At 34.1% G+C, this 15221-nt stretch overlaps 3 protein-coding genes across 3 annotated transcripts; 1 reads left to right on the forward strand and 2 right to left on the reverse strand.

The window, feature by feature from the left end:
• Nucleotides 1-31: 31 nt before the first annotated feature.
• On the reverse strand, nt 32-2414 carry LOC111495404 (40S ribosomal protein S7-like). The gene is made up of 6 exons (XM_023145427.1): nt 2332-2414; nt 1771-1859; nt 1593-1666; nt 1376-1499; nt 843-1025; nt 32-319 (listed from the first exon to the last, which is right to left on the reverse strand). Exons 2-6 carry the CDS (start codon nt 1843-1845, stop codon nt 200-202), a joined length of 576 nt encoding a protein of 191 aa, XP_023001195.1. The 5' UTR covers nt 1846-1859; nt 2332-2414; the 3' UTR covers nt 32-199.
• Nucleotides 2415-2997: 583 nt separating this feature from the next.
• LOC111495267 (transcription factor MYB62-like) lies at nt 2998-4527 on the reverse strand. The gene is made up of 3 exons (XM_023145231.1): nt 4341-4527; nt 4135-4264; nt 2998-4052 (listed from the first exon to the last, which is right to left on the reverse strand). Exons 1-3 carry the CDS (start codon nt 4498-4500, stop codon nt 3497-3499), a joined length of 846 nt encoding a protein of 281 aa, XP_023000999.1. The 5' UTR covers nt 4501-4527; the 3' UTR covers nt 2998-3496.
• A 5076-nt stretch (nt 4528-9603) lies between these two features.
• Nucleotides 9604-11467, forward strand: LOC111495243 (transcription factor BEE 3-like). Its single transcript, XM_023145190.1, has 6 exons — nt 9604-9990; nt 10082-10204; nt 10285-10350; nt 10431-10499; nt 10608-10685; nt 11162-11467. The coding sequence occupies exons 1-6, from the start codon at nt 9664-9666 to the stop codon at nt 11258-11260; spliced, it is 762 nt and encodes a 253-aa protein (XP_023000958.1). The 5' UTR covers nt 9604-9663; the 3' UTR covers nt 11261-11467.
• Nucleotides 11468-15221: the final 3754 nt, after the last annotated feature.

A 15221-nucleotide genomic window follows, 5' to 3' on the forward strand; every position in this document is an offset into this window, starting at 1 on the left:
CAATCAATACTTGAATATAAGGGCATTCAAATCCTACAAATACTAAAAGCGCCACATCCATTAATCAATTCATTTCGTCAAATCAAAAATCTTAAAAAAAAACAGAATCTAAGAAGACATCACTCAACGTTCTCAACATCAAAAATTTGAATGACTTTCAACTAAAAGCATCTAAACGGAATCACATTGCATAAGGATGTTATGCCTCAGTAATCGGGAACTCAAAGGCAACGTCTTTGCCAGAAAGCTTCCTGTAAACTGCAGCGAAACTCTCCAACTTGTACTCGGTGTTGTTCTGCTCTTTCGGGTCCAAGAAAACCTGCACCCAGAAGAACCAAAGAGTAAATACCCGTACTAGGTACTATGATATATAGACCGAGCGTGTAAGAGTGTAAATAAAATGCACACCACCACGAACTAGCCCTATCTAATTATACATTCTGAGATCCCAAGCATCGCAAGAACATTTGGTGGCGAAGAAACCAAAACCAGGATAAGTAATGGTTTAGTTGAGAATGGAAGGTTTGATTTCTATGAAATCCGAAACAAATATAATATTGGATTTTTATTCATTAGCATCAGTCCTAGTCTCACAAGCCAAGTGAATCCATTACACCCTCTAAACAGTAGATGCAAAAAATAGGATCGCATATTCTGGAGCAATAGAGTAAATAAAATGATCGATGAGAATTCAATTGTGGTGCATAGAAGTTGCGACAATTACTTGAGAAATTCAATGAAAAAGCATACGACTTACCAAATATAGATGACATTCACAATCTAAATTCCATACTAACTGCACAGATGAAATGAGGAAAAGGTATTCTAAGCCATGCATTTACCTTCATGATTTTTGATCCATCAACCCTGTATCTGGTTCGTTTCCCAACAATTTCTGCAGGCAAAACGATATCTTCTAGCATTGCTTCATGCACAGAAGTAAGAGTTCGTGTGCGAGGCCTTTGAGCTGCTGACCCTTTCTTTGGAGGTCTCAGGATTCTTCGGTTAGCAACCAGAATCACATCCTAACAAGGGGTCACAAAGAAAATTAGCACAAGAAAACATAAGGCTTAGACATGACCTACTTTTGTATACACGTCGATCGATCCTTAAAGTAGAGAACATAGGGGGAAAAAAGGTGGAACATCTTTCTAATTATTGATGTCTAAACTGACTGATACAATATTTGTATTATATCATGACTCAAACATTGTGTAGGACATGAAACTCCTCACATCATACCATCAAATGAAGTCAATGTAGGAAGTATGTCACCACATTCATGTCCCAAGTTAACTAATGATAAAAACTTTAAAAATGATTATGCTTTTGGGAAGTGAAAAGAGAACTGATGCAAAAATGGACCTTCTAGTACCTTTCCACTGAACTTCTTCTCAAGCTCACGGACAAGCCTCAACTGAATCTTGCGGAATGCCTTCCTCAATCTAAAGGGAACATAAATAACAACGGCCTTCTTGTTTCCAGCAACATCAACTTGACTGCAACCGCAAAGACGTAAATGTTAGTATAATGAAAAACAGAATAATTATGTCATGATTAACATGTTTTAGAAATAACTCCAAGTCACTTACAGAGCGGAATTAATGTAAAGATCCTTAAGGTCACTTTTCAGCTCCGAATTGGTGTTTTCCAAATCAAAGAGCGCCTGCAGAGACATGCAGTCATCGGAAGTGCCAATAAAGAGGAATGTAAAGGAACGTTAACAATTGAGTAAAACAAAAAGAGATATCTGTTCTCTATGAAGCCAACCTGCGCAACGGTCTCTTCGAACTCGGAAGGTTCGACATCCTTATCCTTGTGGATCTTTTTCAGGGCCGTAAACATCTTAACAAATCTAGCTGAAAAAGACGACGAGATAATGGGAAAACTCTTAGAGGGCGCCAAACATTCATTTTAGGAGGCAACTAAATATTGTGAAAATGGAAATTCAAAGTCGTCGGATAAAACCCATCAAATTAAAGGATTTGACTACGGAAGTCGAAGACACCTATCTTCTTCTAGGCTTTACTTTCGAAACACAAAAAATATGAAGAATTTCTTAATCTAAGCCTTCAACAACTTACAGTCTTAAATTAACGGATTCAATCAGAAAAACAAAAATAATTAACAATGCTGAAGTTAACCGGTAATATATTAACCATCTCCTTCATCCACAGGGCGACTACACTAAGCAATCACGAGCCTTGGAGGATTCGGGAAATGAAGTGTGCAAAAGTCAAAAAATTCCTAAAGAATGAAACGAAAACAGAGCAATGAAGACTACTAGCCAAGAGGGGAAAATGGCGAAATATTGCAGTTAGAGAACCATACTCAGCGGCGCTAGAAGGCTGCGATCGGCTACTCAGTGGATGAAAACGTTCAGCCGATGGAGAGTAGGGCTTGGAGAAGAAGAGCAGCTTATAAAACAATGAAAGCAAAGGCTGAGATTATTTTTTATTTATTGGACGGATGAGATCAAATGTTTGTAGTAGGTCAGGCCCAAAACATACAACTCTTGGGCTATCATTTCCCCAAAGACAAGCCCAATTTAAAGCCATAATTGGGCTCGACATAAAAAGTAATTTCATGGAGCCCCAATTTGGGCTTTTTCCATTGGGCTTGTGATGGGAGCCTCATTTCGCAGGCCCAACTTTGTCGTCGGGCACGTCCAAATAGACAAATAGGGTGAAAATTTGTTTGTAGTCTGTTCGCAAATAATTAACAAATTTTAGTATTTTTTAAATAAATATTTTTAAAATATCTACATGAAAACTATTATTATTATTTATTTTCAAAATATTATATTTAAAATATATAAATTAAATTTAGACCATTAAAAATATACGAGCTAAACCCTGGAGGGGGATCTATCTAGATGGTCTCAAAAATCAACAAAGGGAGAGAAAATCCAATCCATCTTTCCATAAAATAAAATAAAAATTAAATTAAATTAAATAATTCAATGTCGAAAGCTACCTTTCAAACTTATGATTCTCATTCCACCACTTCTAAAGTCCTCCACTATGCCAACCTAAAATATTTTTTAAATTTTAGCCTCACGTGTTAAATATATAAAATAAGGCTTCGAATCCATCAATTTTGCTGAACTGGAAATTATAATTTTATTCAAATTAAAGGTTGGTGTAAATAAAATGTTTTAACATGAACAATAACTCCAACTTAATTTAAAATATTTTGTTATTTATGCTAATTTTGATGCTACTCATTATTATGTTTAGTGTCATACATTAATCGATATCCATAAATCATATGTTATTAAGATATTAACATAATCTTGTTACTCTTTTTCAATCACACACCATATTCTAACAAAAATATTAGAATAATCAAACATTATTTTAATACAACTATATTAAAATTACAATATTCTACAATTGGGGGGTTCTACTTTGGATTAAAATTATGAATCTACGAAGAATTTTTTTGTATGGGTTGTCTTAGAGAAAAAGAAAAAGAAACCCTTTTTCTTTGCTTCCTAAAATTGCCATAATTCATCCATACTGGGCACGTAACCGGTAAAATCCCCGTGTGTCCAATTAGTTTCAGCCACGTGGCAGTGGGAAACCGGGTAACCAGCATCCCCCGTCACTGCCGTCGTAGTCCAGTTCATCATCTCTCCCTTGCCATGCTCCTCGTCCCAATAATCATTCACAAACGACCCGTAATTCTCGTAATTTTGAAAACCAGAAGAAGAAGAAGAGGAAGAATTACACGAACTCCCCATCAAATCTCCACCGATTTGCAGAGGCGTCGCCGTCACCGCAGCTTCAAAACCATACGAACTCTGGGAGACCATCTCTGCTTGAGAAGTACCCGGCAACTCCGACGGTGGTGGCGGCGGCGGCAACGGCGAGGATTGGTTGATTTTTTGAATTAATCTTGGGATCCAATAGTAGCGAATAAGCTGCTGAAATGCGTCACTGTCGGTATCCATATTAAGATATCTAGCTTGCTTTTGAACTCTGGTTCTCCAATAGTTTTTAATTTCATTGTCAGTTCTTCCCGGCAAATGCTGCGCAATCTTCGACCACCTTAATGAAATGAAATGAAAAATCAAATCAATCACAAATTTAAGCAAAATTGGGCAAAAAGGAAGGGGAAAGAAGAATTTACCTGTTGCCCCATTTAGAATGAAGATCAAGAATCAAGAGCTGTTCTTGGGACGACAAGTTTCCCCTCTTGACATCTGGTTTGAGATAATTGAGCCACCTCAGTCGGCAACTCTTCCCTGTCCTTCTTAACCCTGAAAATTGTTCCATAAGTCTCAAGATTTGAGCTATAAATAAATAAAAGAAATAGAAGGCAAAATAGGTAGTTACCGGAGCGTTTGGCGAGGAGATTCCAGCGGCCTTCGCTGTGAATAGAAATGGAAGTGATGAGGAGGTTGTCTTCTTCAACAGTCCAAGGGCCCCTCCGGAGCTCCTCCTCTTCATTGTTCTTCTTCTTATTCTCATCTTCAATTTCACTGCAGCTGCTCATGCTTTTGGAATGCAATAATTTGTTCTCTCTCTCCACTTTTGAAGCACCCAAACGTGTGTGTATATATATATATATATATATATTCTTCAAGGGAGAGAGAATGTTCACACTGCTTCTACCCACCCAACCAAACTCCATATTTTCTCTTAAACTTGCACATTCAATTATGGGTTTAATGTGATTGCTAAACACATTTAGGTTTAAAGAAAAATGAGCCATTGGTTTGTTCATGTACTCAGATGTTGAACTCATATTTAATATTTAAATATTTAAATCATATTTTAAAATATATAGACAATAAATTCATAAAATTATTGGGTTTTGACGCTAATTAATGATGATATTTTAACAACAAATACGAGAAATAAAAAATAAAACATGGACAATAAATTTGATTTTTCGGATTACTAAAAGATATTACAAAGCTTATACCAAACAAATATTTTAATTTGTAGAAACAAAAAATTAAATTTTAAATATGGTTGATTATGATACTTTTTATATCAATATTCCACAAATCTTTTTAAAGCTTAAGGATTTGTTAGTATCCATTTAAAATAATTATTTATATATTCTATTCCTTTTTCTAGAACTTGGATTTTCTAATGCCATTAAGAATCCACTCATTATATATAACCATTAATCCATATATTACTTTTCAAAAGAAGTCTTAGATTTAATAGTAGAAACGACTAGTTTTCCATTTTTTTTTTTTCTTTTTATAGAAAATTCAAATTGTTTCGGTTCACATTATGTCAAATATATTTTTTAATATTCATAAATTTTAAACATTGACCATAAATAAAATAAAATATCTAACTATTCTCCTAAAATTTTAACTTTTTTTTACCTCCGAATATATTATATACGTAGCTATTTTAAAAATAATTTAAATTAAAATAATTGTTTAGAGACAGATATAATTGGAGATTAATGATTATATGAAGAAGGCATATATTTTGGTGCTTGAAAAATTGGGAGTGAAGTACTCAAAAGTATGACATATTGGACTGATTCCCGAAAAGAAAAAGACATTTAATCTCTTTGAAAACGAAATGATCTTCAAAATTTTCCACAGACCATTTTTCTTTGTTTTGTTTGGCCATGAAACGTGCTTGACTGAACAAGATATCGTTAAACTACTGTTCTAATTAATGTTTGCTTCTGGGTGGCGGCATTTTCAGCTTCCTTGGAATTTCACAACATACCCTTTATTCCTCTTAGGGAAGTTTCCAAAACATTAACAATAAGCAATGACATCTTTATCTAACTCGAGGGATCGAAGTTCTATGGAGTTTCATCTCGAATTGAGTTGAGAATCTCGTGTTCAAACGGACGATAAAAGAAGGAACAAAGAGAAATTTCTTGTTATTAACTAAATGGGGTCGAGATTATTGAGAGTGAATCCCACGTTGACTAATTTAGGGAATGATCCTGAGTTTATAAGTAAAGGAATACATCTTTATTGACAATGAGGTCTTTTAGGGAAGTTTAAAGTAAAACAATGTCATACCACTCTGAAGATTGGAGCGCGTTTGACTCAAGAACAACCGGCACCGTGTCTTAAATGGCACATTGGAGCGTGTGTTTTTTCAAAGAATTTGGTGCCCAACGCAAGAAAAAGAAGGGGTTGAAAAGTTTTATGAGATTTGTTATTGCAGCTAAGTTTGACTTTCAACTTTACCCAGTTGTAAAAAAGAGGGAATGGCTGCAAATTAATGCCTTTGTTATCCCATAGCAACTTTGTGTGCAAACCACCACCTTTCAAATACCTTTCAAATGGGATATCATCTCAAATTCAAATTCCTTTCCCCTTCTCTCAGTTTTGTTCTTCAATTCTTCCTATCAGATTTGGGCTGAAATTGACATATGTTATTTGTCGATGTCATTGTTAAATTTAAAAATCTCAACTTTTCTTATCGTTATTTTAGTCTACCGATTATTTAAAGTTTAATAGATGAGACGCTAATTACTATTCAAATATCAATAGTTTTCACATTGTAAATCTTAAAATTAGTCCTTATTGTTAGTTTTGAAGTTAAATTCTATTGAGCTAGGAACGATTTCGACGCCCCATTATAGATAAGAAGCAAAATGCGTCATCACCAACAACAATTTCTTTCCTCTACTAGGGACTTCCACTAAACGAAAATGGGCAACATCATTGTATGCTCGACATTTGTTACCCTTGTTTATATCTTGGAGTACTGTTATGATCGATTTATCGCCTAATTTACTTAAACAACCTAAAAGTTTGACCTGACATCGTTTGGAGAATGGGCTTATGCCTAGGGATGACTTAGTTAATTATTATCGCAATTCATATAAAATTCAGACTGCCACTTCTCTGGAAACATGATTTTGGCCTCCCTCGTTGTTGGAGTCCATCAATTCTCTGGGTGATCCATTGCTCTCACGCTAGAGTATATGCTCGTTCTTTAGGTCGGTGTGAGATTTCTGCTCATTGCAGTCATCTCGGGGTTCTTCGCATATGAATAGTACCAGGACACTTGTGCCCCGACCATTGATCTAATAAACCCGCTATGACCCAAAACACAAAACGATCCTTATGACCAAGACGGGGACATTCCCCATGTTGTGAGTTTTTCTGTCTAAAATCAGGCTGAAATTTTCACAGGAAAAGGAAGAAGAAGATGCAGATCAGTGGCACCATGTATGAAGAAACTCATAATACACTCAGTTTTATGCTCTAATCAACCACAACGATTCCGAACTCGAAAGAAAAACAGCTTCACGACGTCGTCAAGGAACTCGTTCGGTATATACGAGATGGAATCAGAAGGATATTCCACATGAAAAAAGAGGTAGAGATTGGTCAAGACAATGAGAAGAAAAGGCATTAAAGATAAAATTAACTACTGAGAAAGAAAAATTAGGGAGCTTGATCAGCGGCGGCCAACATGAATTAAATAAAACGGATAATTAACTTCAACATCATGGCTTAGTGTTTGACAAATGAAGGGTTGATGATAATGAGATCAGAACCCCATTGGAGCCTTTTGGTTTTGGTTGGCAGATCAGAAATAAATATGTTTGACCAAATTATACTCCTGAAGCACAGGCAGCCGCCTTGCCCTTAGCCTTACCCTCCAAATCTTCCTATAAAATATGGTTTCTTACTGATAAGGGGTAGGCATTGATAGCAATAACTGACCTACCCCTTTGGCTAAATTTATATCTTTCAAGCTTTTATGTGTAATTATACCTGATATGGTCACGGTTTTACTTTACATCTACATGGGTTAACATGTTATCTCTAACATTCCCATGTGACATGATCATTATACCACTAGCAGATATTGTCTAATTTGGCCTGCTACGTATAGTCGTCCGTCTCACGATTTTAAAATCTGTCTGTTAGGGAGAGGTTTCCAGATCCCTAGAGTTTTATTTCCCTCTCCAACTGAGGTAGAGATCCGTATCGCTATCAGCTTCACGGTTTTTAAAACGCTTCTGCTAGAGAGAAGTTTTCACACCCTTCTAAGAAATGCTTCATTTTCTTCTCGAATGAATCTCACAATACTTTTTTTGAACTGATTCTAAGAGTGATTGTTGTACCTACAAATCAATATTAGTCATTTTAGCCTATTTTGTCCTTACTCACATGATTGTTTTAAGCAAGACCCGATGTCAATTGTTCCGATGAAGATGCGTTGGGTGGGCATTGGTTTCCTTGGCAACACGAAGATAGGAGGAAAGTATACTATTATAAGAGTGGAGTTCAGCTAAAAAGAGGCCCTTTTTGAGAACCAAACCATAGGCCCACAACCAGAGAAGGGCCTCAGGACCGTACAGGAGAGCAGCTTAGCATTTGTCTGAGCTGACGGTCATTTCAACGTTTTCAAACTCTTATAAAAAAATGTTTTGTTCCCTTCTCCAATCGAGGTAGAATCTCACATTTTTTAAACCATTAATTTTTTTTCAATATTAATATTCGATCAAAGGTTTAGTTTTATTTCTGGTTTTTATTTAAACTATGTATCTTATAGATAAGCTTAGAATTTTGTACTTTAGTTGCTATTAACACTTTGGTTATGACAATGAATCAAGCTATAACTTTCTAATGAAGATGTTGATACTTCTCCCACTTTATTAAATGAAACCACATACCTTAAAAGCTTCAAACTTTATGGGAAGAAAATGATAATCTAACAGAAAACATGTTGTTGGTCAATTAGGAGATCAGATACATTAACATTTCCAAATGTTTCATTTTGGTAATCATCAATGTCGGCCAGGTTCATTTCACATTTGCACAAAACAAAGCATATTAGGAGGGAAGTGCACTACAATATAGTGATTTATACCCTTTCGAAAAGGATGGCTCACCTTATAAATAGTACACTTTCCTATCAATTTCTCTTTAGCATGTATGAAAAGTTGACCTTTATGGTGGTCGTGTTCTAAAGGGATTGGACCGATAAGCTCTTTCGGCTTTTCCTTTTAAACTTCTCCTCCAGATTTTTAAAACGTGTTTGCTAGGGAGAGGTCTCCACACTCTTATATAAAATATGTTTAATGTGGGATCTCACAATTCACCCTCTTCGGGGCCCTGCATCCTCGCTGACACTCGTTCCCTTCTCCAATTGATGTGGGACTCCTCTACCCCCCTTCAAACCCCAGCATCCTTGCTGGAACATTGCCTCGTGTCTACTCTCTTAGGGCTCAGCCTCCTACTAACACATCGCTCGGTGTCTAGCTCTAATACTATTTCTAACATCGAAACCAACCGCTAGCAAATATTGTTCTCTTTTGACTTTCCCTTTGGAGATTCCCGATTCCTGTTCAAATGCCAATATTCTCACTTCCATTTCACTTTGATTGTTAAAAAGGGTAATGAAGTTATTTGAGGCTGCAATTTGCTCTTCTCAAAACAAGGGCTTTTGTGGATAAGTTAAAGGAATATTCAGAGCAAAGAACCAAAAGCTTATCATTATTGGATATGCCTTCTGAAATATGGGGTCCATTTTTGGAGAGCCAATGAGACCAGACCCTTAATTTTAATTGTTTTATTACAAGAGCTTTAAATTGAGAATGAGAGAGACTCAATCATAGACTAATCCCACACTATAAATAACAGCTTTAGAGCTTCATTATCCAAAAACACAGTTGGGCTTTGGAAGGTTTGGTTTCAAAGATTCCATGGCTGAGTTCACTGCAAACTTCCAGAGCTTAAAGCCTTCACCTTTTCCTCTAATGGACATCGATCCCAACCAAATTCCAAGCCTGAATTTTCCTGACAACATTCCTGTTTTGTTCAACGACAGTTTCTTTGGCAATCAAGCTGCTGTTCCTCCCAGATTCCCGGAAATTTGGGGAGAAAATTTCTGTCAAGCAAATCAGATCACTGCACCTGTTTTTGAGCCTACAAATCCATCTGGAAATGACCTCCATGGAAGCAAGAAAAGAAGGCTTCAAAATGAGGCATCTGAAAGTAGCTCTGGCAACTCAACCCCTCAGACTAAAAATGTATTCAACTAAACAAAAACCCCTTCTTTTGGCTATATTATTGTCAATCCACACAAATCTCATTGGGGTGTTCTCATTTTCATGTCTGCAGAACTCTGGAAAAGGAAAGCGGTTGAAAAAAGGCGACGAAAACGACGATGAGAAACCGAGGGAAGTGGTTCATGTTAGAGCCAAAAGAGGTCAAGCAACAGACAGTCACAGTATAGCAGAAAGGGTAAATTTGCATAAACTTCATGGTCTTTTTCTTGTTCTTTTTCTTTTTGAAATGAAACAAACATTGTTCTCCTCAAACAGATAAGAAGAGGAAAAATCAATGAAAGATTGAGATGTTTGCAAGACATTGTCCCTGGATGCTACAAGGTAATGAAAATTGAAGACAACCTTAAATGAAAACAAACACAAGTTTCTTATAACTTCTCTCATGGCATTGTCTTGTACAGACAATGGGAATGGCAGTGATGTTGGATGAGATAATCAATTATGTGCAGTCTTTGCAGAACCAAGTTGAGGTAAACCTGAAAACAAAACATTTGGAATTTGAAAAACAAAAAGAAGAAAACATAAACAATGTCTTTAATGATCTTGTTTTTCTTTCTTTTGATCTGGTTTTTTTGCAGTTTCTTTCTATGAAACTCACAGCTGCAAGCTCCTATTATGACTTCAACTCAGACTCAGATACTGCAGATAGATTGAAGGTAGGTTTCTTATAAGGATGTAAAAATCTCCCCCTAGTAGACACGTTTTAAAACCGTGAGGCTGATCGCGATATGTAACAGGCCAAAACGGACAATATTTGTTAGAGGTGGACTTGGGCTGTATTAGAGCCAAGTGTGCTAACAAAGATGCTAGTCCCAAGGGAGTGGATTGTGAAATCCCACCTTGGTTAAAGAGGGGAACGAAACATTCCTATAAGAGTATGGAAACCTCTCCCTATCAGATGCGTTTTAAAACTATGAGGTTGACGGCGATACATAACGGGCCAAAACAGACAGTATCTTTTAGCGGTGGACTTGGACGGTTACAAAAACAGTGCCAGCCATATTCTTTCAAAAGTTACTGCATTACTCTCGCCCTTCACTAAACGTTCTAAACGATTTCTATTCCAAGAATAGCTCTCAAACGTTTATGAAAAGAAACAAACTGACTGTTTGAATGTGATTAAATTGTGCAGGGAAAGGCAATGAGAGAAGGAAATGGAGGATTATTGGTTGCATCAACTGAAGATGGTCCCTTTGACATGAGCTTTGGTTCTTATTCCACAGCAATATGAACAAGCTTAGCTTACAACTTAGCTCCTATATTAATTATTTTCCATCACCAAACTTAGTTCCCTTAAGCCATACTACACATTGATTTATCCTTGTAATCAACCCCTCTATCATACATCTCAGAAATTCCATGGATCTAAATGTAATGGGTTAGTTTTTTGGATCATGAACTCAAAATTTTAATACCTAAAAGATTGTTTTATTTTCAATCCTACTGTCATTTTCATTACTGAATCCAATAATGGGTTTTGGGTCCGACAGGGCTTTAATTCTTAGTTCCCACATCTTCCAAATTGATTGGACCTGAATAAGATCCTCTGAGGGTTCATATAACAACATGGTTGTTGATGAGTAGCTTTTGAAAGATGTGAGAACTTCCTTCTTAATCAATTTCTTGCCTAAGTTTGATTCAATCACAGTAATATTAAGAATCACGACTCTCCACAATAGTATGATATTGTTCAGTTTGAGTATAAGCTCTCATGACTTTATTTTGGGCTTCTGAAAAGGCGGTATACAATAGAGATACTATTTCTCACTTATAAATCTATTATTTTCTACTAAATTAATTAATGTGGAACTCACTCTCAATAATCCTCCACAAAAATAAAATAATTCGAAAAGTAAATATTATTTAAATTAAAATTTGAGAGTAAAAAACAGTATGTTTGTATGATGTCCTACTAACTTTGGAATAAGTTTAAAGGGGAAAATACAAAGGGTTAAAGGACGAAATAGCAAAAAAAAACCAAATGTGTGGGTAAAAGTATGAACATGACAAAATTGAGTGACAAAAATGGAATAAGACATTAGAAGCAAAGTGGGTTGAAGAAAAAATGGGGATTTGAAATTGGATTGCGAACGACAAGTCGATTGTGGAAATCCAGTTTGGACAAAAAGCTAAGCCCTTTGGGATCCCACATGTCGACAAAAAATAAAATATTATTCATACTTCCAATTTCATAAAGTAAATGATTTTATTATATTAATATAGAAGGGATTTTATTTCCTCCATTTCTTTGCTTGGTTAAAGGGGTGGATGCATTGCATCCAATAATAATTGAAGAGAGAAACTCCATGTGGTGAAGGAAAAAGTTCATCCCCGAACCATTATAATTATATTTTCGAACTTATCTTGTTGGTCTCTATGTTTCTTTCATTTTTCAATATAATATTATTAATTAACGTCGAGACCTCAAGTAGGTAGAGTTGAATTAAATCAAGACAAATTTCTTCAATATGTATTCAACCCAATCTAACTCTCATTTTTTGGATTAATTTTTAATTTTTAATTTAACTAAAATATTAATTTGTAAAATATATATATTTTTTTAATCCTATGAAAAGTATTTAATTATATTGAAATGTATTATTTATATAATCATTGATATTGATATATTTATAAAACTTAAAATTTTGATATTGATATTTTAATCTAGTTACACCTAAGGTCATAATGAAATATTGCATCATTTTTTTTCTTCATGATCATATAGCGTGAGATCCTAGATTGGAGAGAGAAACAAGTGTCAACGATTATATTATATAAGCCTCGAGAAGAGGTGAAATGTGAGATCTCACATTGAATCGAGAGAAGAATAAAACATTTTTTATAAGATTGTGGAAACCTGTCGAATGTTTTTTAAAAAGGAAACCCAATATTTAATAGTGATTAAAATCTCTAACTCTTAATTTGACGGTGTATCACTTCTCGACAAATAGAGCTATGCTCTTACCTAAGTAAGATCTAACATGCATGAAAAAGGGTTGATGAATGTCTTCCCCACTAAATCTTTCTTCTCTTCTCTTGTTAACTTGGTGTTTTTGGAGTATGCATGAACAAGGAGATAAAGTTCATGCATCCATACCCACACTAAAATCCGACATCACCCATCAACTTTTTCCTTCTTCATTTTGGTTGGTGGGTTGTCATAATCCAATTCAATTTTACCTTATAATCTTGCTTCCCAAATTATATTTTATTTATTCAAATTCAATTTTGTTTCAGTTTTTGTTGTTATGGAAATTATAAAATTAACCAACTTAATTATATATTATAAAGATTATAAACAACTTAAACAAAATATTTTCTCGTATAAGATAATTTTTATTGTTATTCGTCACTAAAATTAATTAAGCTATTGGATAGACCCATAACGAATTAAGGCAATGATTGGAATGAATTGTCATTGTTGGTGTGATATTAACTAAAAATCACATCGAATAGAGACATGTTTTCAGTATGTTTGATTATACATAAGGTTACACTTACCTTACCTAATTCAATTTTTATTTTTTTAAAATATTTTTTAAAGTTTAACAACATCTCTAACTAATTTATCTAGAAAAAAGCTTTGTTTAATGTCTAAACTACTTTTCTAAAATCACTGTCTTATCCACCAACTATAAACTAGGTTAAGAATAAAACAATAATAAATTTATAATAAGACGAATATACTTAACTGTGTAACGAAAAGGAGTACATGAGTATCTCGACTATATGAAAGATTAATCAGGAGACAAGGCGGGTGACGTGGAGCCACGACTCTTCCTTAAAAATTCTCTTGAATTGATTCAAGTGATTCAATAGCTTGAAAACTAAGATGTCTCTCCTACGTGCTAAAATATTTTTTTGTCTTGATGTGATTCTCTCCGTGAAAGAGTGAACCCTTGACCTAATTTGATTTGATTGAGATTTAATATGTATAAAAAAATTAAAATAAAATAATAGATTTTCATATGCAGTAAAGTAATATATGTGTTGATTGTCTTTTGAACAATAATACATGTGTTAATTATTAACAATTAAATATGTTATTAGATACATATAAAGAATCAAATGATAAAGTTTAGTGAAATATTTTATTTTATTTTGATGATTCCATTCAACCAACATGGATTTTTTTTCGTTACTTAAAAAAAAAAAAAAAAAAAAAAAAAATCGTAAAACAAACAAGCTAAAGAAAGATTAAACAGGCTAAATTTCAAGCCCACGTAGCGTGTTAATTGGGCCACAGTCTTTGACAGAAAACAGGCCCATTTGTAAACCCAACCTTATCCTTTATGCCTTACAAAAAATGGGATTAAACAAAAAAAATTAAATGAGTTATTTGTGTAATATAATATTATAAGTACGACATTCAAAATTTTGACATTTTTTTGAATATAAATATTCTATGCGTCAATCATAAAACAAATTAAAAAATTAGCATGTAATAATACTAATATTTTAAACAACCCTTATATCAGCATTATTATAATTTTTTTTTTTTGAAGATGATAATAATATATTAAGGGTGAGAATGTAATTTTCCATTGCTTCTATCTTCAGCCTCTATTCATTCTCACCTTACATACTTTAATTGATGACTGAAATGTTCAAGCATTGAATATTTGACTCAATGGATAGTCTTCCTTCACCTATTGTAATATTATTATTCTTTTTAATACATGTGCAGAATAAATAAATAATATTGCATCCAAGTTGATATATTCCTTCCAACGTTATCAATTTTTTTATAAACAAAAAATTTATATTGAATATTTTTAATTTTTAATTTTTTTACGAAAACTATCCAAAATCTTATTATATTTAATTTTAAATATTGATAGTTCATTTTATAAGAAAAAAGATAAATAATAATTTTAATTTATGTTAAAAAAATATAGAGCCTACGTGGAATTTTCAGTCAACTGTAAAGAGTTATTGAACTAAAATGAATAAAAAAAAAAAAAAAAGCTTTTTTTTTCGCCATTGATATGGTTAATGATGAAGCTTGAATCTAGAAATACCAAACCTAACCATATGATTTATCCAACTAAATTAGACCCAGCATTAAATTAAATAAAAAGTCAACCAATCGTGAGCTCCATTAGGGAACATTAAATTATTAAAATGACATTAACTTCCCATCCCCTCTCCTCCCTCCCTCCTTCTGTGAACGAGTCAAGTCTCTCCTCCTA

This window comes from Cucurbita maxima, unplaced genomic scaffold, assembly GCF_002738345.1.
Source record: "Cucurbita maxima cultivar Rimu unplaced genomic scaffold, Cmax_1.0 Cma_Scf00021, whole genome shotgun sequence".
Taxonomy (NCBI): Eukaryota; Viridiplantae; Streptophyta; class Magnoliopsida; order Cucurbitales; family Cucurbitaceae; genus Cucurbita; species Cucurbita maxima.